The sequence below is a fragment of the Cimex lectularius genome, unplaced genomic scaffold (assembly GCF_000648675.2).
Source record: "Cimex lectularius strain Harlan isolate CLEC.00 unplaced genomic scaffold, Clec_2.1 scaffold47, whole genome shotgun sequence".
Classification (NCBI taxonomy): Eukaryota; Metazoa; Arthropoda; class Insecta; order Hemiptera; family Cimicidae; genus Cimex; species Cimex lectularius.
This window is the reverse complement of record NW_019392686.1, coordinates 2,092,130-2,115,634: the sequence shown is the minus strand read 5'-3', so window position 1 is coordinate 2,115,634 and position 23,505 is coordinate 2,092,130. Positions and strand designations below refer to the sequence as shown.

Below are 23,505 nucleotides of genomic sequence, written 5' to 3'. Positions count from 1 at the left end.
GTTATATTTATATTTCTATATTTAAACATTTTTTGTAAATTGGATTAATTCTGGAAAAATATATATTATTATAAGTATGAACTGTCGACTTTGGTGATGCATGACAGGGCCGAGGATACTTCGCTCACGGCAGCGCTAGGTGGAGAGCGTTCGATCCATGCAGCAAAGTAACCTCCAGCGGCAAAGGTTTGTTTTGTTTCGGCATCTCTTCTTCGTCGTATCACCGTCGAGAAAGTTGTCATGATGAGCGAAGAGGAAGCGACCGAGACGATGGACGCCGAAGTCGAAAGGGCCGAGGACGAGGCGCCGGCCCTGCGCCGTAGCGGGAGGAGAGGCCGGCCGGCAGATGAGCACAAAGACGACGATGAAGATGAGCCGGTGAAGAAGAAGTTGCCGAGGGGCCGAAAGCCGAAAAGGGGCCGCAGCAAGCGGAAGGCCACGGTCGAAGAAGAACCGGAAGAAGAGGAGCCCCTACAAGAAGACTTCGGCCCCATGGAGACCGAAAGGCTTGGCATGAATGAAAAAGATTTTCTTGGAGAAGACCCCATGCGGGACGAACCGACTCAAGAGGAACCCGTTCAAGGACCTATGCCGGAACCCACTGACACCGACGATGTTCAAATGCTTGCACAGGCGGCAAAGGACCGACCCAACGAAGCTCACTTCACTTCAGACACAAACCAAACAAAGGTTTTTTTAAATCTTAATTTTGCTTTTTATATTTAGTACATTCCTCACTTAATTAATTTAACTAAATTAAAAAGAAGTAAAGTTTTTACATGATTTTTCAGTTTGAATGCAACGTATTCTAGCTGTTTTAGGTTGATGCAAAATAAATACAAGTTTTCCTTTTCACTTTACTTTTAATACCAATTTCAATTATTATTTTGGACATAAGGTCTTGGTTGAGATGAAAAGAAGGGATTCGAACTCACGACTTTCAGCTCAATACGCCACTGCTTTAACCCGGCTTTGCAGATAGTTAGAAGGAGGGTTCCAGAATTTTGGTGCTCGGACAAGGAAAGACCATTATTTTTTTTTTAACGAGGATTCGCAACAGCAGAGGTCTTATAAACCCTCAGGGTGCCAGTGTTTTGGAAAAAAGCCCATTCGTAAGTATGTCGGGTTTGAATTCAGGGCCGCTGGATTCGAACCCGTGACCTTTACCTTACAGTGATGAGCACTGTGTTAATCACCACCGATGCCCCAAAAGATCGTTTAAAGCCGCATGATTTATGCAACAATATTCGGTGCTAGCCTTGTTTGGCTAATTGTCAGTTTTCTTGCCCTCTTGTGAGTGCACAAGTGTTCGTGAATTAACTGAACTCAAATCTTCCAGACATTAGGGAACTGTATATCAACTGTAATAATCAATCAATAGTCAGTATTTCTTTTTCAATAATAAACAATAACTAATTAGCACTGATTCATTAATGAAAGAATGTAGGGTTGTTTCTGTTGGTTAGGAATAGTTGTTGGATTGGCCCAACAATCAGTCTGGGAGTTACTTCATCTGTACCAAGCTGAACCAATAATTTGGAATGCTTCTCTTCCGAATCACAGTGACTGATTTGACCACTACACAAAACAGTAGCGACAGCTGCAGAGTGACAGTTTCACTGTTGTCCATCACAATCGGTAGTAAGTTGAGGACTCTCATGGCTCTTGGCAAATACATATTTGCTATTTCTGTACAAACTGAGTGGTTGTACAAACTCCGAATTGTAGTTGTAGAACACTTATGGAAAATATAACAAGGGAAAAGATATTAGAATTTTTTCTGACAGTCAGGCTAGTCTTAGGTCATTACAAAAAGATTTGTCAACCTCACGACTGGTGGAGGAAACTGTAGATCTTATCAATAGGATCTCTTCCAGGTTTGAGAACAAGGTAACCCTTATTTGGATACCAGCACATAAAGGACACCATGGCAATGAAGAAGTGGATAGCCTGGCCAAAGATTCTAATACTGCGTTTGTTGGGCCAAAACCTTCAAAGGTCTAAGGCTGCCTGTACCTATGTCTGTTTCCGGACTTACACAGGATGGTTGTGCAACCATATACCCCTGAAGGCCCAACCCTCACCAGGCGTTAGCCACGGCTGCAGCCGTGCCCAGGATGGACCACGGGGAGGTGCCTGGTTGGGATACGATGAGGGTTGCAGCTTACAATACTCTTATGTGCTAATGAGGGGTGCCTAATCTTCCCATACACTGAACCCCGCCCAGGAGAGAAAGGGCATCCCTCGTACGTACTATCACATATACAATAAACTACATATATGTTTACAATATGTTAACGTACAATTAAATTTAATATGTCGTTAATGTATTTTCATTTGTTTTGATTGCGCTGTCACTTAGATTGACACACGAACACTTATACTGACACTTTATTATTCATCACTGTTAGGTGGTGTTGGTTAATTAGTGCAGAGTTCATCATTTATTGGTGTTGTAATTATGGCACTTTCAGTTTCAATTTGCATAGTTAGGGCTTGCTCACGCCTAGTTGGTTGTGCTGAGTTCAATTTGCCGTATTCCGTGGCATGCTTAATTTTCTGTATTTCTCGTGCATGTACATGGCACTTTCTTGAGTCTGACGTATGTTTGCTATCAAGTTGTGTTGGGCCACAACCGGTATGACCTCACTCTATGAGCACAGCGAAAGAGAGTATTAACAACTGGGGCATGAAACAATTCCTTAGGGAGTGGAATTTATCCCCCGGACACAAGCAATCGAAAGAGTTCGTTAAGGTGATTAAACTAGCAGAATCGAAATGGCTATTCTCTAACTCAAGGAAGGGAATTAGGAGGCTGATAGGTATTCTCATGGGCCACTGCCCACTGGGAAGACATCTCTCCATAATGGGTATTCCACAAAATCCTTTTTGCCGTTTTTGCGAAATAAAAGAAGAAACGGCAAGGCACTACCTCACAGAGTGTGATAGGTATGCTAGGTCCAGATTTGAAATCTTTGAAGGAGCGGACATCACCAAATCACTCCCTGAGATAAAATGGTCCAAAATCTTGGGGTTTGTGAACAGGTCCAAGAGATTTATGCAGGACACACGAGCCGACCAAGTCCTCCTTTTAAGGATGGGGTACGAGTCTACCCAGGCATTTAACCTCTCAGGTCTTGGTCACTCACCCTGTATAATATATATACAAAACCTGAATGTGTGTATACATAAGCGCTTTATTTGGCGAATACCAAGATTAGCATCTTGAGACTTGGCAAATGTTCGGTGGCAATCAACATTCGGCGAATACCGCATGTCTGGAGCTCCTTAAAAATAAGGACCAATTGATTAATTATAAATCAAAGCATACCAAATATTAACGAAAAAGTTTGGAGGTGGGTTATTCCATTCTAGGATTTTCCTCTGCTCATGTACCAAAATTCCATTGGTTGATAATCCCATTATTTGTAAATTTGCACCCATCAGTCCACAGTGTTTTTTTTTGCAAGAAATCTGGATTATCCAACAATAATTCCATATTTACTAGACATTCTTTTTGCCATGATTAGTCATAACCCTCGGAACAAGACTGCTAAAACTTTTAATCTTGTAAGTTTTCGAAACACTCCAAATAGCTGCTTTTTTCCAATGCTTGGTCATCCATGAATACATTTTTAAAAAGACAGAACTTCTGACAATAAAAGCCAAATACAGACTGTAAACAGGGCAAGAGTTATTCATAGTTGCTTTGAAATAATTTGAAAAAGGTAAACAAAACTAAGATGCCAAACAAAGATTATCAAGGTTTGTATTCAAGCATGCTGAATAACTTCAAGAAGCTGTAATTCCTCATTTATTTGGGATATAATTCTCATATTCAGTGTAGCAACGAACATCTTAACAAAGAAAAATATCTAAAAGTGTATTTATAAAATTATTTTCAATTGATTTCATGTTGAAATATAATCGATTCAACAATTATTCACATTAATTAACCTACGAGATTAATTTTGTTTGCTGTTTTCTTTCAGGAAGTCTCAGAGGAAAGACCAAGTGGTGATAAACCTGACTCTGAAGAGGGCGAGGTGAACGATATGCTTGAGCATCATGATACGGAAATGGTTTCTGAGGATGAGCTCCCGTCAGACGGTCCGAAAGCACCTCTTGATACGGAGGCGGTCTCTGACGAGGAACTGCCCGGGCCTACACAGGCTGAACTGCTCGATACTGAAGCCGTTTCTGAGGACGAACTCCCACCTGTGAAGAAGAAGCGCAAACACCGAAGGCACTCTTCCGATTCTGACAAACGAGTTAAGCCAGAAAAGGACAAAGGTGAATGTAACATTTTTTTAATTCTATTAGGAAATACATTTTATTTTTTAAAAATTAATTATATCTTGAACGTCTGGTTGTATTTCATTAAGTTTTGAAATTCCAGATTCTAGTAAGAGAAGCAGAGACAGTGAAAGTCCTGTTTCAAGGAAGGAAAAGGAACGCTCCTTGTCCAGTAGTAGGATGCTACCCGAGCTTGATAAGTATTGGAAGGCGGTGAAAGAAGATCCTTCTGACTTCACAGGTTGGACATACCTCCTGCAATATGTGGATCAAGAGAATGATGTCGATGCGGCCCGTGAGGCCTACGACAAGTTTCTCCAGCATTATCCGTACTGCTATGGCTACTGGAGGAAGTACGCCGATTACGAGAAGAGAAAAGGCGGGGAGTTGACCAGATGTGAGAAGGTTTTCGAGCGCGGTCTCAACGCCATCCCGCTCAGTGTGGACCTTTGGCTCCACTACCTAAACTTCTGCAAATCTCTGATGAAGGACGATGAGGAGAAGCTCAGGGCTGAGTTTGAGAGGGCGATTGAACAATGCGGCCTCGAATTCCGATCCGACAGGCTCTGGGACTGTTACATCAAATGGGAAATGGAGGTTAAAAACTATCAGAATGCTTATGCACTGTACCACCGTCTTTTAGCTACTCCAACACAAGGATACAAGACACATTTTGAATCTTACGAGGATTTTGTCCGGTCACACCATCCTAATAAAATTCTCAAAGTCGATGAGTTTCTTGAACTGAGATCTGAAGTGGTTCAGAAAATCAAAGAAAAAGGACTTCCTATTCTGGAACCGACTGCAGCTCCTCCTGGAGACGAAAGCGACGGCGAGGAGGAACCGAAATCCGCTCACACAGATGAAGAGACTGCTCTCATGAGAGATAAAATTATTTCAATAGGCAAGAAAATTTTCAAAGACACTATTTCTGAAGTAATTACAAGGTGGAACTATGAAGAGGGAATAAAACGGCCCTATTTTCATGTCAAACCGCTTGAAAGGTGCCAGCTAAACACATGGAGAGAATATTTAGATTATGAAATTGGAGTAGGCTCAGAAAAAAGGACAGTCGTTCTTTTTGAAAGGTGTTTAATTGCTTGCGCTCTTTACGAGGAGTTTTGGGTCAAGTATATTAAATATCTGGAAAGCCTGCCTGGCAATCGAGAGGAAGAGATACGCAAAGTTTATCAGAGGGCTTGTCTGATCCATCACCCGAAGAAACCGTATCTGGCGCTCAATTGGGCTTCTTTTGAAGAATGCCATAAAAATGTCGAAGGTGCTAGAAGAGTTTTGATTCAAATTGAAAAAGAAGTCCCTAGCATGATGTTAGTCCATCTGAGGAGGATCAACTTAGAAAGGCGTTCAGGAAATTTAGAAGAGGCGGGTCAACTCTACGAATATTACTTAGCCAATACAAAAAGCAGGTCTGTCTTTGTCACACTATCAGTTAAATATTCTAGGTTCTGCTGGAAAATATTGAACGATCCGAGTAAAGGGGTCGATGTTTTGAAAAGAGCCATAGACAAAAACCCCGATGACATACGGCTTTATGTACAACTCTTAGACTTGCTTATGCTCGAGCCGAATTCTGATGAGAACGAATGCATAAAGGTGTTTGACAGGATCATAGAACGGGAGAGCGTCGATATCGAAGACAAACTAATATTTGCACAACGGCGGATCGAGTTCCTCGAGGATTTCGGTTTCGACATCGAGTCGGTACAGAAGGCACAGACTGAATACTTCAGCATAATGAAACAACTCAAGGAGGCGAGGCGGCACAAAAAGTCCGACGACAAAGCAAAATCCGACGAGAAGAAAAAAGACAGCCAGTTAAGCTCAAACAGCTACAGCTCGTCCACGTACAGCAACCCTCCCACAACTTACTCATCCTCATACCAAGGTAGCGGCCAGTACTCGCAGCAGAGCTACAACCAGCCCAGTCAAAATAGCAGCTACAGCGCTTCTGACCAGAATTCTTACCAAAATTATTACTCTCAGTCAAATTACAACAACAGCAACCAAAGCTGGGGAGGGTACAACTATTATTCTTAAATCGGTCTTTCCGAATTTTTTTCTCTTTGTTTTTTACTTCCACCAACTCTTTTTATATTGAAAGTGTTTCTAGAAAATGACACATTGATTTTTAAGGTTCAAATACTTTGGTATTGTTGTTCATATATCAGATTTTCTCTTTTCTTATTTTATAAATAAAATAAAATATTATATATTTGTGAAATTGATTAGTATGAAATATTATCATAACTGGCCAAAGGCTAATGGCTTTTTTTTTATTACATTCAAACCCACCTTTTTAAATCCTCTAAAATTAACAAAAAAAAAAAAAAAAACGTGAGGAATAATTCTTCTATGCATAAAACATATATTTTCCTTTAACTCTACAGTTTGTAAAATGCTAAATGGTTAAAAATATATCTAAAATATATACTAGACTACTATTGGTAGTTTTTTAATTTATACTTTCACTGATGATGTTTACTGCTGAAATTCTTTTATTAAAGGAAGATTCATTGTCGTCAACATCACTGAACAAGAAATTGTCGTCGTAAATGAACTCATCTGGAACATATCCAACGACTTGTGTCCCAAGTTTGATCAAAATACCTGAAAATTTATTTCTATTAGCCGAAAACTGGCACAGAATATGATTTCAATCCAGAATCACCAGCAATGCTCCCTCCTGTAATGGCGATCATCAATGTCAGAACAAGGACGAGTATTTGATACGCTGCCTGCATTCCGGCAGTTCTGTTCGTAGCGTCCAGAATGCCATTGTTCCCATGGGAGCCCATTGCAGGAAATAATACTTCAAACCTGTTTTATTATTGGCATGAACTGTTTTAAATTACTTTAAGCATTATTAATTTTTTTTTTTTACTCGTCTCCGTAAAGTTCTTTTGAAGCTTGCCCTGCTGTAATTGCTGCGACAACGGCGGCTAGTATTGAGGTCATTCCATGTAGATTATTAATGCCACAAGTATCATGCAAAGAACAATATTTGAGCAGCCAAGGCTGGAAGATTTTTGAATAAAAAAATTATTTAGTTGAATAACCAAAGAAAACATATTTCGCTTGATCATCCTGGTCTACTTTTTATCAATCTGTGCGTTTTGGCTGTCAGATGTATTTTGGTTATGTTTTTATTTCACCGCATGTTTGGTGCATTAGCGCTTCTGGGTTCGAATCATGGCACAACTCTTGGAATTGACTCATAAATAAACATTTTTCTTTGTTAATAAAGCAAGAATGACAGAAGAAAATAATCCGTTAGAGCCTTACAGTAAAATAGAATGTTAACGATGAAAACAATGAAAAAAAGAACTACTCACCAAAACCAACTGTGAATTCTTAAAAATTAAAATATATGGTCACATTATGGGGGGCCAAACAAACGGAAAAAAGTTTAATTTTAATCAGGGGCTTTTTTGCTCAATTTTTATTAATATGGATTACTGCATCAAAAGTACAGTTGAACATTCAAATTTTTTAAGGTTATAATTGTGTGCGGGGATAATGAACCTGCAATTGGTCATTACTGGTCATTTTTTAATGTGCTATTTTGGTCTGTCAGACACTTTTTACGATGTTTATTGATTGGTCTGCATGTTATTTTGTATGTCCTGTCCACAAACCCGACACTGAAGAAGTCACCAAGCTAAAACACATCTGGCAGATTGTTGTACTGATTTGTGTGACAATGGTGCCTGGTATTGAGGTATGTAAATTATTAACACCACAGGAATCACGCAAAAAACAATATCTGTGCAGTCAAGGCTGGAAGATTTTTCAACAAAATTGACGAATGTATGTATATATTAGCTTGACCGTTATTAGCTTGTTTTGGTTGTCAGATGTATTTTGATCTTCAGATAAGGGGTTGTTGTGAGTCTACATTAGAACCTAAGCGACTGTGGTGGTTAACATTAGGCAGTCCAACTCTTAGGTTAGCAGTTTTGGGTTCAAATCCTGGCATACCCCTTGGAATTTTATTTGCGAATAATTTGACAAAATTATTTTAAAGTATTCAGACCACTTACTTTAAACATTCCTGTATGTGGAATTACTTTACTTATATCTAATGAAAGAGTACAAAGAAACGCATAGACCAAACACTGAAAATGTTGAAATGTTGAAATGCATTTGACCAATGAAACATACAACAATGATAGAATAGAATAAGATAAATATGAAGCCTGGTGACATTCATGTTACATACTAATTATTTAATACAATTATTCAGAAATTGTGAGATGTGGTCTGGTGTGATGTAGGTTTCAGAAGAATATTTTCTTTATCATGCCCATGTTTCGATCTTTATTGAGATCATCTTCAGGGCCTGGGATTTACAAACATTGTTTAAATTTTACAAATACATGTAGGATGTGGGAAAAAGTGAATTTATACAATGCAAAATAGATTTTTTATATTCAATCAAAGTATTTCTACTCACTCAAAGCGTTTGTTTTCTGAGTAATTGTACCATTCTTGCGTGTCGTGTTGAGAGGGCCAGTCAGATATTGCTGTTTTCCTGGCCCTGAAGATGATCTCAATAAAGATCGAAACGACACAATAAAGAAAATGTTTTTCTGAAACCTACATCACACCAGACCACATCTCACAATTTCTGAATAATTGTATTAAATAATTAGTATGTAACATGAATGTCACCAGGCTTCATATTTATCTTATTCTATTCTATCTCATGATTTCTGAATAATCATCGATTAATGGTCATTAATCACCACACATTATTTAATACTTTGATTTTTCTTATAATGTTCTGATATGTTCTAACCATTTTAACATTTCATTAAAAGCAACAAAAAGACAGGTTAAAACAAACCAATGAAGATGGCAAAATGCTAAAAATAAAGGAACTGAGTATTTTGTCTTTTTAATTGGTCTCACCTCTGAATGTTTTTGAATATAAAATTATAATGTTGAAGGCTGATCACTGACCATTTCAGAGATAAAATGCTGAATCACAACTGACTTATGAAAACATAGGAGGTTAGGTAGGCCAAAACAATTAGAAACAACCTCAAAAAGAATCTCACAATAATAACAATTGCCTATAAAATTATAAACAGAAGAAACTTGGTCTATTATTGCCCTCTTTAATGGTTCAGTTTGTGCCTATTGTGTAAATTGTGAGAATAGCCAGACCAGGATGATCATAACGATCAAGCTACAAATCTTTTTTAATTATGAATAAATATACCTGAATATAAACGAAACCGATTACACAAATAGCTCCGGCGATGCTACCAATCAGAATTGATGTCCAAGGAGGTATTTTCAGATCTGCAACTGTGCCGATAGCTACACCCCCAGCCAGGGTTGCATTTTGTACATGGTTCTAAAATTAATTATCAATTCGTCATTTCCGTAATTATTTTATTAATCATTACTTAAATACCATGTTGAACTTGTATTTGACGTCGGTCAATGAGGACAAAGCAAAACAGATTATACACGATGCGGTTAGAGAAAGGTAAGTGTTTAAAATTGCCCGTTCATAAGCTTTATCACTGCTGCTTGAGATACTGTTGAAGCTAGGCCAAAAAACCCATAGAAACAATGCTCCTAAATGTAAAAATCATGAGTATAATAACATAAAAAATAATATTTTTAAACATACCAATGATTGAAAACATATCGGAGTTATATGAAGACAGTTCTAATTTAGTGTTTTTTGGTTTGCTTATTATTCTACTAACTGCAAGTCCAAAGTAAGTTCCAAAAGTATGTATTGTAATCGACCCTCCTACATCAACAACCTTTAAAATAAAAAAGTTGTATTTAACACAAATCAATTTGATCAAAAATTAGAATACCTGAAGAAGATTAGAGAAGTATTTGTTCCCAACCAAAATAGGCGTTTCAACGATTACCATAAGAAGAATTTGAAGCGGTGTGACTTTACCTAAGACGGCGCCTAGTGAAATGAGAATTGCAGCTGTCAAAACATCAGCATCGACCAAAGTAAAATAAAAAAAATTCAAAAAGGTTCGATCCGACAAAACATAAAAGATTGGTACTGAAAGATCCAACGTTTCTATATTAATCTTGACTGGGCCTTCAATCCGCGAGCATATAATAGCGTATTGGAATGTAACGGCAGAAATGAGAAAATTGAGGCTGACGCCGGAGTAGCAATACTTCTTAAGAAAAGTCATAAGCATGCCGAACCCTACCAGGATCATGATTTGCACATCCTGAAACACTTTAAAAATTTTTCTAAATTTTTTTCTTCTGTAAAATCGATTTATTCAATATGAGCTTACTCGAGTAATAGTGGTTCATTTTGTTTTGATAATTTGGTGTAGTGCAATTTTTAGCTTCATCATCATCATTGTAAGTTGTTATTTTAGCAAAGCATATAATCATGGCTAATTGAAATGCCAAGATAACAAGGCCAAACTTTTTATCTAATTTTGTCATCTCCTTAAAGATATATTTTAGTACGCATACATTGCAATAAATTTTATAAATTAATTATGTATAAATAAACCTTTATAAGTCGTCAAAACTTGGCTTATTGAGATATTTAAGACAGAATAAAACCTGTGAGATTAAAAAAAAATTTCAGTTATTTTATTACAATCAAACAATAAAATAGAATACATTTTTGTAAATTGTACATCCAAAGTAAAAACAAAAAAAAGTTTCTTACCCTTTTTGACAATACCAGCATGCAGACTAATAGTATTGATTTGATTCGTTCTAATTAAACCAATACATCAAGTGATGTGAGATAAGGCTTTAAATTAAATAAGCAGTATTATTGTTCGTTTTTCAATGTTTCAATGTTTCGATGTTGTTTCTTTAAATATAAAAGTGACTGAGTAATGAAAAGCAAAAAAAAACCCTAAAATAGGAAATCTCTGAACTTTATTTACATTTTGTGATCTTTAACTGACAGAATCAGGGTAAAAGAGGCGGAATTGATTTTTTTTGTGCGTAAAGGATGGCCCTAATCACAGATTTGTTGTTAGCAACTGTAGTTGCTAACAACTAATATGCAATTAGAACCGTCATTTAAAAAAAGTGAATAGATATATTCACCCATCTACTATGCCTATTGAAATTGTTTTGTTTCATTTAACTTACTTTAATAAACTGATCAATATTTTTGACTTTATGTAGAACTGTAAAACGGTTTGGTGTGGTTCATTTTAGTCTGCCTATCGCCGTTTTGGTATTTCAAATGCGGTCCAGCTTTCTGGCCTGACATTCTCATAGCTGCAGTTCTGATTTCACTATGTGCTGTCTTAGATAAAGTCCCAACAGTTCAAATTTTTTTTTTTGACAGTTGTTGAAATGCTTATTTTGATTGGGAAACACATCTTCAAATATTCTATCTTGTGAAAGAATTGATTCTTGTCAAATACGATTTTTTATTTTATTTTAAACGTTGTCGATGTAGTGACTGGTCTGAGTTTTTAACCAGTCTTTTTATGACTTTTAATAGCAATTTAGAATTGTTAGAACTTATCAGTAAGACATAGGCATTAGAAAAGACACAGGCACATGACAGATGATGTCGAAAAGCTGCCTGACAAACCAGAACAATAAAGATGGGCAGACCAAAATTTAATAAACAACCATGCTATAAAATTATTATTATGTAGCTTAATTGTCTTAAATTAAATATCCTTTTCTATTCTATTCTGCATATTATCATCGGTGAGATGCATTTCACCACGTTGGTCTGTACCTCTAGGTCCCTTCATTAGTAAAGGTAAAAAAGTTTCTGTTGTACAATCCAATTGCCTTTGGGTGTTATGGATAAGGGGTCTGATTACTTTGCAATACTTTTGTCAAATTTTTCTCCAATAAAATTCCAAGGGCTAAGCTTGTCTCGAACCTAGAACCACTAACTTTAGAGTCAGACTCTGCAATTACTCAATCACAGCATTCCCTTATGTTCTAGTGTGAATGTACGCACCAACACGTGCATCTAAAGACCGAAATACATCTGATAACGAAAACAAACAAGGATACGTAGGCCAGGATGATCAAGCTAATATATATATAAATACATCAGTTGGCTTTATTTATTGAAAAATCCTACAACCTTGGCTGTTATGTTGTTCACATAATTATTATTATTAAATTCACTAATTTCATGGTCCGCTTGACCAATTAATACATTACAATTAATTAATTAAGAAGGGAAAACTCATAAGGTGGGGTTGAGATGGGGAGTTGATGTCCGAGTGGATCGAGGTCACGATAGCTCAGGTGGTAGAGCAGCGGCGTATCAAGCCGAAGGTCATGGGTTCGAATCCCTCTCGTGCCATTAGCTTTTTTTCATCTCAACTAAAAACCTTAATTAATTGTAATTATTATTATTACTCAATACTAGGCACCATTGGCACAGCAATAACAGCACAACAATTATCTGTTTTTTCCTGCCAGATGTGTTTTAACTTTTTAACTTCTTCAGTGTCGGTTTGTGGACCGGGCATATAAAATGGTCAGACAGACCAGAACGTACAGGAAGAACAAAATGATGAGTAATGACAAACTTACATGTTCATAACCTCCACATATAATCACAATCTCAAAAATTTGAATGTTCAACAGATCTTTTGATACACTAATCCAGAATGTGTTGTCCAGATTATCTTCTTGTAATAAGAATTAAGCAATAAAAAGCTCTTGATTAAAATGAAAATGTTTTAGTTTTCTGGTCTTCCTGTAGTGTGATCATATCTTTTCATTGTTAGTAATTGTTTTGGTGATTAGCTGATTTTCAATGTTTTCATCGTTAACATTCTGTTTTATGTTGTGCTGTAATAAATTTTTTTCCTATATCTCTTCTTGCTTTATTAATACAAAAAATTTTAATTTTATGAAAGTAAATTTTTCTCCAGAGTAAATTCTAAGTGTATGCCGTTATTTATACCCAGAACCGCTAACATGGCAAATATGAGAGTAAGACTTCCTGGGTTGTAATACAGATACACAAGCCAACATCCCTCATACAATCACCAAAATACATCTGACAACGAAAAATTCGCAACAATAAGTAGACCGTAGACCAGGATTAGAAAGCTAACATTTATACCTACATCGGTCCACTTTATATTTTAAAAAATCTTATGGCCTTAGCTGCTCAAATATTATTCTTTGCATGATTCTTGCGGCGTTAATAATCTTCATGAATTGTCTTCAATACTTGTCTAATATCCTTGTTTTAATTTTTCAGATGCCTCCTTCAGTGATGGATTTGTGGACAGGATGGACAAAATAGCATGCAGACCAATCTTTTAATATGGCGCAAAGCTAAGACAGGCAGAACAAAATGGCCGGTGACAATGAAATTTCAGGTAACCACTGTATACCGTTACATTAAAGTTAGAATGTTCACCAGATCTTTCCTTTCAGTAAAATTTGTTTAATTCCAGGTTATCTCATTGTAATAAAAATAAAGAAATAAAAAGATCCTGTTCAAAATGAAATTTTTTTCAGTTTTTTGGCTCAACATAGTGCGACCATATCTTTCCGTTTTTAACAGTTCACGGTTGGTTTTGGTGAGTGTCTGATTTTTCATTGTTTTTATCATTAACATTCTGTTTTAGGGTTGGGTTATAATAAATTATTTTCTTTTAACCCTTCTTGTTTTATTAATAAAGGAAAATTTTTTATTTTATGAGGGTTAAAATTTCTTCTAAGTTTATAAGCTAAGAAATTGACGATATTTGTCTAAAAAATTTATGAAAATTTATAATGATCAAGAATTTTTCAGGGAATGTTTGGCAATAGGCCAGAATAGTAAAAACCAAACTAGATTTTGTGTTTTGACATAATTTATTTGCATTTTTATGTAGACTTCGATTTTATATTTTATTTGCAGGGCAAGGGGGTACGAGAATATGTAAATTGAGAATTACAGAGAGGATTTTACTGCTGAGACTGGCAGAGTAATAAATCCTAAAGGGGAAAAATTAAAGGAAAAAGGGCGAGTAATTCAATTTGCGGGCAAGTTGTATTTTTCAATTCTGTTAATAGTGGTGAAGGGGGTTGTTTTTCAGTCGTGTCTTGGCGTCTTATTGGTCCGGCTCTTGGTCTCGCCGTGGCGAAAGAAAGAGAGAATAAAGAATAAAGTAGAAAGACAAATAAAGAAAATAAAGAAGAATTCAAGGCCGTAACTCCCGATTTCCGACGCATTTAACTCCGAGCCAGGGCGGTGTATGGGCCGGAGGGAAACAAGGCCATAATTGTCAATTTATCTGCCAGGACTCCTGGTTTATGCCCGGCCCGGTAATTGCGTGGAACCGAGGTTTCCGTCTTTCCTGAAGGAGGGCTGTTTGTCTTTATTTCCCATCTTTCCGCCCCGCCCAGACGGAACGGCACCCCCTATGTCCAATTTTCATCTCCGCCCAGCTTTACGGAGCCGGGGCAATAAATTTCAACCCCCTTGAAACGGGGATAAACGACTTCGAACCAAAAAAATCGAGTCAATGTTAAAATAATTTCAGCCTATCCTGAAAGAAATCATTGACGATTTTGCCTGAAAAAACAGCGAAAATAAAGCCATAATTGGTTCTATATCCACATGTACTTGAAACACGAAAAAACTACAATTTTTGAAAATCGGAAAGAGACAAAAGGAAACGGGAAAAGAAAAGGAAGGGGGAAGAAAAAGAGATGGGTTCGTCATTTTTAAAAACTCAGATGCCAAGGACCTAAAACAAGCCAGCTAGGAAGCAGAAGTTCGTAGAATTCACCCTGCAATTTTGAAGTATGAGGCTATTTATAGGTTCACTATTTTTCGTGGTCCGCTTGACCAATTAATATCATACAATTAATCAAGGTTTTAAGTTGAGATAAAAAAGTCAGTGTCACGAGGGGGATTCGAACCCACGACCTTCGGCTTGATACGCCGCTACTCTTCCACTTGAGCTATCGTGACTTCGATCCTCTCGGGCACTAACTTCCCATCTCAACCGCACCTTTTTGAATTTTCCCTCCTTTTTGCCATTTTTCAAATGTGTAATCTATTTGATTATCGGCGACAAGTGAAATAGCAACGGAGAGCTATAGTGAAGTATACTTCTTTTTAACTTGAACTTAATGAATTAAAATGAAGTATACTTCACAAATGCTCTCCGTGGCCATCTCATTTGATTGTCGAGAATCCAATCCGATTACACGACATTTGAAAAATGGCAAAAAGGAGGGAAAATTCAAAAGGTGCGGCTGAGATGGGAAGTTAGTGCCCGAGGGGATCGAAGTCAGGAATGCTCAAGTGGTAGAGTAGCGGCGTATCAAGCCGAAGGTCGTGGGTTCGAATCCCGCTCGTGACACTGACTTTTTTATCTCAACTTAAAACCTTGATTAATTGTATGCTATATAAGGCTTATAATGCTATAAGGCTAATTTTTTTTTTGATCTCGCTCCTTCCATTGATGAGTGCTGTTTCAATTTCTTTCAATTGCGCCCACCGGTCCCCTTAGGCGTCAGAAAAATTCCAGAGGCGACGGTGGGGATCGAACCCACGATCGCGGGATCTACTAGCCGAGAGTCTGACGCCTTAACCACTCGGCTACCGAGGCCCCCAGGCTTAAGGTTTAATGGAGTGTTATGTGATGAGGGAAAAAGTTGATAGAAATTGAGGTCATTTATTTGATTAAATTTTAATTATATATATTAAAACTCTAAGTTTATGAGTGCTTAGAATGATTATTTGGAGATGCGATCAAGTGTGACGTAGGTTTTAGAAAAACATTTTCTTTATCGTGCCAACGTTTCGATCTTTATTGAGATCATCATCAGGGCCTGGGATTTATAAACATTGTTTAAATTTTACAATTGTAGGATGTGAAGAGGGAAGAAAAGGAGATGGGTTCGTCCTTTTTAAAAACTCAGATGCCATGAACCTGAAACATGCCAGCTAGGAAGCAGCCTCAGAATGTTAAGGTTGTTAAGGTTAATATAGGAAGAACTCTTGGTTTAAGGTCATAACAGTATCTAATGCAGGAATGATAATTGAAGGCGATGAGCAGATTGAAAGTCTAAAAAAAGTGGCAAAATAGCGCTACAGGATGAGAATAAAGGAATTTTAGGGATTTAATAAGAAGAAATCTAGTTTTTCCTATGAGGCTAAAACTAAGGCGTCGAAGAGAATGGAGACTCGAGATCTTTTTAATAATAGAGCTCACACGGTCATGCCATGTAAGTTTTGAGTTAAAAATAACGCTGAGATTTTTAACTTAAGGACAAAAATAGGGTAGCTGTTGATATGATGAGGGGATAGGCAATCTGTAATGGGTTTATTCGAGATTAATAAGGATTGGGATTTGTTTAAAAGAATCCTGTTTTCTTTTCTTTCTTATGAAGATCACGGTTGAGCAGAGAGATAGCTTCAGAGATGTTGCTTGTAGGACATTGAATGTCAAACTGAGTGTCATCGGCATAACGATGAAATTGGGACAAATTAAGAACTAATGGAAGGTCATTTAGAAACACGGAAAATAGTAAAGCCGGGAACACACCCGATGCAACGCTACTCGATTCTACTCGACGTCTTGTCACGTTTTGGTAGGGTGTGCACATCTATGCGACGTCAGTGTACCTGTGCGAATCGCAATCACAACGCCTCTTTTGTTCTTAATGCATTATTTTGAGCAAAACCATGTAATAAATTGTTCGCTTAATTTAATTGTTGTAAATAAAGTTAATCCGGTGTTTTGATAAATTGTCTGCCTAACCATCATAATTAAATAATTTTTATAAAAAATCATGAATTTTTGATCTCGTTTAATTTGGTTTACATTAAAATAGGAATTTTGTAATTAATATAACCCCAAAATATTTGCTTAGTTTGAAATAAACTACAAAAAATATGAGGGTCCAGTACTCGACGAAAATGGCGTAATTTTATGAGCCAAAGCATGAAATAAATTGTTATTTAAATTTTACGAGCCAAACCATGAAATAAATTGTTAGTTAAATTTTACGAGCAAAACCGTGTAATAAATTGTTAGTTAAATTGATTATATCAAAAAATGGTATTCCGGTGTTTTGATTAATTTTCTACCAAACCATTAAACAAATTTTTTGAAATAAAATCTAATGAATTTTTGATCTCGGTTGATTTGGTTTTTATTAAAATAAGTATGTTGTAATTAATATAACGACAATAATGCATGTAGTTTGAATAAAAATATAAGTATCCAGTTCTTTTTGCCTCCGACTGTACTCGATGCTACCCGACGTAAATCTGGACAGTGGGGATCGCAGAGTGTAGAGTAGGGTAGCGTCGCATAGCATCGGGCAGATGTGCACGGGGGTAATGCAATCTTATGGAAAATTGGACTTTGGATTTTCGTCGGGTACAGTCGCGTGTATCACAAATCAGTATCGCAATGGCAACGCCTCTTTTGTTCTTAATGCATCATTTTGAGCAAAGCCATCTAATAAGTTGTTTGTTAACTTTTATGAGCAAAACCATGTAATAAATGTTTGTTGAATTTAATTGTTTTAAGTGAAGTTATCCGGTGTTTTGATAAATTTTCTTCCTACTCTTCTTAATTAAATAATTTTTATAAAAACTCATGAATTTTTGATCTCGTTTAATTTGGTTTATATTAAAATACGAATGTTGTAGTTAATATAACGATAAAATTACATTTGGTTAGTTTGAAATAAACTACAAAAAATATGAGTGTCCTGTTCTGAAGCTACTCGACGTAAATGGTGTAATTTTGTGAGCAAAACCATGAAATAAATTGTTAGTTAAATTCATTATATCAAAAAATGGTATTCCAGTGTTTTTGAACAATTGTATACCAAATCATTAATTAATGAAAAAAACAAAAAACTAATGAATTTTTGAACTCGGTTAATTTGGTTTATATTAAAATAAGTATGTTATAATTAATTATAACCTTAATTAATTGTCATGTATTAATTGGTCAAGCGGACCACGAAAGTAGTGAATTAATGATTTAAAAAAATGAAGTACACTTCACTAAAGCTCTCCGTCGCCATTTCAATTGTCGTCGAGAATCAAAACCGATTACACGACATTTGAAAAATGGCAAAAAGGAGGGAAAACTCATAAGGTGGGGTTGAGATAGGAAGTTGATGTCCGAGTGGATCGAGGCCACGATAGCTCAAGTGGTAGAGCAGCGGCGTATCTAGCCGAAGATCGTGGGTTCGAATCCCGCTCGTGCCATTAACGTTTTTTCATCTCAACTAAAAACCTTAATTAATTGTCATGTATTAATTGGTCAAGCGGACCACGAAAGTAGTGAGTTATAATCAATATAACAAAATTACATATACTTAGTTTGAAATAAACTACAAAAAATATGAGAGTCCAGTTCTGACGCTGCTCGACGAAAATGGTGTAATTTTAACGGCAAAACCATGAAATAAATTGTTAGTTAAATTCATTATATCAACAAATGTTATTCCGGTGTTTTGATCAATTTTCTACCAAACCATTAAAATTTTTTTGAAATAAAAACTAATGAATTTTTGATCTCGGTTAATTTGGTTCATATTAAAATAAGTATGTTGTAATTAACATAACGACGATAATACACGTAGTTTGAATAAAAATATAAGTGTCTGGTTCTTTTTGTCTTCGAGTGTACTCGATGCTACCCGACGAAAATCTGGACAGTGGGGATCGCAGAGCGTAGAGTAGGGTAGCGTCGCATAGCATCGGGCAGTTGTGCATGGATTTGCGTCGGGTAGCATCGGGTAGATCGGGTAGCGTTGCATCGGGTAAATATGTTCCCGGCGTAAAGATCCAAGAATGGGTTTCGGAATTATGGGCTGATTAGGATAACCATTTGGTCCTGGTTTATGAGAAAACAAGCACGATACTTCTCATATACACGTGCACACATTTACATACATGCTCGCATAGTTTGACCGTCACACTGACATGTATTACTGCGCGAAGTAGGAAACTGTATTTTACACTTTTCCTAATAATCCAGTATGAAATTTTATTTTTCTCAACTCATGTTGTTAATTTATGCTATGCCGTTAATATGGTGGGTTTTTGCTCTCATGGTTTAAGAGTTCAAGAACAAAATGGCCAACTTTAATGTGAAGGGGGAAACGAATTCCAGTACGATTACTGGAAAACATCTGCTGAATTGAGTGGTTTGGGAATGTCGGATGATTTACTTATATTTTTATTCTCCTACTGACATCCGCTGAACTGAGGTTTTGAATTTGAAATTTTGTTATCAAGACAAGTAGTTTAACATCAGATCTCCAATATTTCCACAAGAAAAGCATATAAAAAATCATAAAGTAAATAAGTACGGCAGTGACTTCAGAGAGAAAATTTGACAAATGTATCTTCCAGATATGAAATTGAAGGCATATTTAGCATAACTCACTGTACAGCTTCTTTTCATCATATCGCTGACCATTGGGAGCTTTAAAAAGAACATACACATGGTGAAAACGCACAGGCCCATAGCTAAGGACCATTCACTGTCTCAAATATGCATTTCTTCTTTAAGCTATTTAAAAATTAAATTAATAAAATTACCAATCTTTCAGTACATGCGTTAAAGAAATTCTAAAAAAAGTAAAATAAAAATTTGCTAAGGAACATTCAAAATACGGGGAAAGAAACTTTGAAACAAACTCTGAACATAATGAATCTTCTAAAATATAATAAAGTTGTCCATCCTTTTCAAAAAGTAAAAAAAAAGTAATGAATCTTAAGGCATAGTGTGCTAAAAGTCAATTTTCAGTTGGAAGAAGAACTGGTACAACAAGCAAAAATTGTATTTTTTTTCTTCAGAGGCATCCATAATCTAGGAAGGCTTCCAAATCTTAAAAAATTCTTTGTTGATCCTAACAGTTTAGTACTGGTCCAGAGGACACCACATAGAAATGTAGATTTTCAAGAATCTACAGGCATAGTTGTCCGTGAAAGTTAATAAAATTTTCAGTTTGTAGAAGAGCTGACCCTTAGAAACAACCAAAAACCAATTATTAAACAAAAATTAAGGTCCATCCCCTACAAAAGCTGCCAAATGTTCGAATAATTTCAGTAAAAAAGAAAAAAAAAAAAAACGAATCCATTAAAAAAAAATAATGAAGTTGTCCACCCTTTTCAAAAAGTGAAAAACAGTAATGAATCTACATACCTAGTGCTAAAAGCCAATTTTCAGTTGGAAGCCGGTTGTTAGGGGTCCGGTCGTATTTCCCACGGTAGCGGTTCTGGGTTCTATTCCTGACATCCCATGTCTTTTTAATTAAAAATAAGATGTATCATAAAACGACTATTTGACTACTTGACCCTTCGAACATGGTTCTCAACAGCGAGTTGGACCTTAACCCTTTCTTGCTCAAAGTTGCTTCAGAAAAATGCCAATTTTAGGAGTTTCGTTAAGGTGAACAGGAAATCCCGTGAGTTTAGGGCGGGCGCTGTCTTGTCCCTGTTCTGCTTCTTCTCGTGTATCGGCAACACTGATTTATTTGGCGCCAATCTCGATGAGAACCATCTGTTACCAAATTTATGGGATTTCCCTCTAAGACAACATTGGGCAATAAAGGGTTAAAGCCTGTATGACAGGAATTGTTTTACTTACCCTCAATTGGATTGCTTGATGACCAAAAATTCCCACCAAACTTTAACCACTAATTAACAAGCAAATTGTAAAGTTTTGTTCCATCAGTCCTAGCGCTCACATGAAATCAAACATTTGCAAAATTTGTAAAAGCTGGAATTTCTTCATGTAAACTAGGTTTGGATGAATAGGGAGTTAACCTCTTTACGACTTTAAGCACCGCAACCAGTATTGTTCTATTGTGCACTCTTTGTCTATAGCTTTTCGTTAAGCTTAAAGCTTTTTAAAGATCCAAAAACTTTATTAAGGCCTTGGCTTTTCCTCTTCCAAGAGTAGGACTCTCAGACTGCATGGGTCTTTGCTTCAACAGAGGACATGTTCCCCTGTTCCTTCTTCTTCATGACAATATCTGTACAGGCTTGTTTTTGCTACTTCTATGTTTTACATAAGCGTTCGGAATCTGTGGTATCAAGCCAGCAGACAGCTTTGTTCTAGACCACCCAGCCTAGGTTTAGTAGTTCTCCCCTTAACTTCTGTGAGATAGACTCTGAATAAACTTCAAATGCCTCCTTCCTTGAATAGAATCTCTGTGAACCGAAGACAAGTTTCCTTGTAAGGATCCCGGTTAATGCCGACTATATCTGATATGGCTTTAAGACCGAGCATGGGCCAGGAGATGGTAAGCCACGGACTAGAATTCTATAAGCCTTGGGCAAATATCACTTTTTTTTCAGGCGGAGAGCAGGCTGTTGGATACTGTGCCAGGAAGATGAAAAGGCTGGGTGTTACAACAAAATAATTGCTATCCACTCGGATAGCCTCATTGGTAATAAAGTTCAGAGCGTTGGATTCCATCAAGGCCCTCCGACATTGGGGACCACAACAAAATAACCCTTATTTGGGCACCAGGGCACCCAGGGAATAGGGACAATAAATTTGTCAAGGCAAATTCTGAACCAATTTGCCGCATACCAAACTGCCAAAAACGTAGATCCAGGAGGCAATTAAGAATAGGTCATCAGCTCAATAGGATTGTATTCAAGGAAAAAGTCCATCAAAGAACTATCGCAGAAACCAACGGACAAAATACTAAACGTAGAACGTGGTAAAATGATAGTTGGTTGCTGACTGGACACTGCAGACTGTAGAGGCTATAAGGACTCGGAGCAGCAGAAACAAATCTGTGAGGATATTTACAGGAGAAGAAGAAACGGCAGAACATGTCCTCTGTTGGTGCAAAATGCAGGTTGAGATTCCACCTCACGGGAACTCTTAATAAAGTTTTGGCGCTTTAAACTTAATGGAAATTGCTCGATTGACCAATATTGGTCGCGGCGGGTAAGGCCGTGAAGGTGCCGACTCCTTTTTAACCTTAACATCTAGCATCAATGGTACATTATCACAGGAAGGAAAGAATTTATGTAGGATGCAAGCTGCAACTCCTCGTTACGAGTGATTGGACGTTTAAAAATTTCGAAATTTTAATGTGAGCATGATGAAGGCGCATTCCAAAATTTTTCTTTACTAAGTCGAAAATTCTTTTCTATCGTTCAACTCTCTTTTGGGGTATGGAAGAGGGCAAAAGAGGGAATGCTTCGTCACCAAAAATATATTAGGGGAATGGCTCATTGGCCAATGTTTCTTCAGAAGAAAATAAGAAGGGGCTAAATACTACCACCAAGCTCCAACGATTTCTGGCACATCTCGGATTTTTGTTTGTTAATTGCTGGCTATAATCGCACCAATTGTGTGCAGTTTACAGTGCAATTAACGATTTGGCCAGAAAAGCTCAAAATAAAACACCTTCTTCCAATCTCATCAAATGCACAACCTTCTTGGGATGAAATACAGCTTTTGGAGTTGTTAAAGGTGGGTCGCTGCGTTTTTCACTGGATTTTCCTCTCTTCTCAGTCAACATGTCCGGAACCCATGAATCGTTCCGACGAATTTTCCCAGATGCATTGAAACGCTTGTATGAGATATGCTAAGTGTCTCTGCTATGTATCGAACCTAGTTGGGTATGTTTTCTTAATGGAAATTTAGTCAGTCCTTTCCAAAGCGTGTTCAAATTGAAACAAGGGTTCAGAATATATGAATTTTTATGTAGAAATACGAGTTTTCCTGTAAAAATTCAAAATAAGAAATATCACCCTTATTATTTAAAATCAGATAGGGAGAGAAACTTTCTTGTTGATTTTTGGGTGTAGAAACCCCCCCTGAAATTTGATATATTATTCGTGAATCACCCCCCTATATTAAAGTTTTATGTTCCTACGCTTTTAATTTCACTTATTGCCTTTTATCCATTATTGAATACAACGGTGAATTATTATTCTGAAAGAAAGAAAATGATTAAAAAACACAACCATGGAAAAAGTAAACATGATTCTCGTTTATATAGTATTTTTTATATTTTTGTTTATCTGCCCAAATGGTAAACATCTATGTTAAAGTGACATAAACAATACATTATACATTACGTTTTTTTCTCGAAAATTTTCTTTTAATATTATTAAAGGGAAATTTCAAAATTAAAAAATACAAAACGTTTATTCTCTCAAAAGGAAAAAAATTCATTTTCTTCAGTTTGCTTTTATACAATTCTTTGGGAGAAACAGTATTT

At 36.6% G+C, this 23,505-nt stretch overlaps 2 protein-coding genes across 3 annotated transcripts; one reads left to right on the top strand and one right to left on the bottom strand.

Moving 5' to 3' along the window:
* Nucleotides 1-139: 139 nt before the first annotated feature.
* Nucleotides 140-6,486, top strand: LOC106661151 (pre-mRNA-processing factor 39). Its single transcript, XM_014384376.2, has 3 exons — nucleotides 140-690; nucleotides 3,993-4,293; nucleotides 4,400-6,486. The coding sequence occupies exons 1-3, from the start codon at nucleotides 241-243 to the stop codon at nucleotides 6,352-6,354; spliced, it is 2,706 nt and encodes a 901-aa protein (XP_014239862.1). The 5' UTR covers nucleotides 140-240; the 3' UTR covers nucleotides 6,355-6,486.
* Nucleotides 6,487-6,671: 185 nt separating this feature from the next.
* Nucleotides 6,672-11,155, bottom strand: LOC106661152 (ammonium transporter Rh type A). 2 transcript variants are annotated; one of them, XM_014384377.1, is made up of 10 exons: nucleotides 10,997-11,155; nucleotides 10,835-10,887; nucleotides 10,608-10,767; nucleotides 10,158-10,546; nucleotides 9,962-10,100; nucleotides 9,740-9,906; nucleotides 9,542-9,679; nucleotides 7,199-7,332; nucleotides 6,986-7,134; nucleotides 6,672-6,924 (listed from the first exon to the last, which is right to left on the bottom strand). In XM_014384377.1, exons 3-10 carry the CDS (start codon nucleotides 10,762-10,764, stop codon nucleotides 6,770-6,772), a joined length of 1,428 nt encoding a protein of 475 aa, XP_014239863.1. In that variant the 5' UTR covers nucleotides 10,765-10,767; nucleotides 10,835-10,887; nucleotides 10,997-11,155; the 3' UTR covers nucleotides 6,672-6,769. The 2 variants fall into 2 exon arrangements, with proteins under 2 accessions (XP_014239863.1, XP_014239864.1); XM_014384378.1 differs by having other exon boundaries at nucleotides 10,608-10,764.
* Between the last annotated feature and the right edge of the window lie 12,350 nt (nucleotides 11,156-23,505).

Excerpts from the sequence above, each read along its gene's own strand:
- LOC106661151 (XM_014384376.2), top strand. The coding sequence starts at position 241 with ATGATGAGCGAAGAGGAAGCGACCGAGACGATGGACGCCGAAGTCGAA. Across the intron at positions 691-3,992 it reads CAGACACAAACCAAACAAAG|GAAGTCTCAGAGGAAAGACC; the intron begins GTTTTTTTAAAT and ends GTTTTCTTTCAG. Across the intron at positions 4,294-4,399 it reads TAAGCCAGAAAAGGACAAAG|ATTCTAGTAAGAGAAGCAGA; the intron begins GTGAATGTAACA and ends TTGAAATTCCAG.
- LOC106661152 (XM_014384377.1), bottom strand. The coding sequence starts at position 10,764 with ATGACAAAATTAGATAAAAAGTTTGGCCTTGTTATCTTGGCATTTCAA. Across the intron at positions 10,547-10,607 it reads AATGAACCACTATTACTCGA|TGTTTCAGGATGTGCAAATC; the intron begins GTAAGCTCATAT and ends AAATTTTTAAAG. Across the intron at positions 7,135-7,198 it reads AAAGAACTTTACGGAGACGA|GTTTGAAGTATTATTTCCTG; the intron begins GTAAAAAAAAAA and ends ATAATAAAACAG.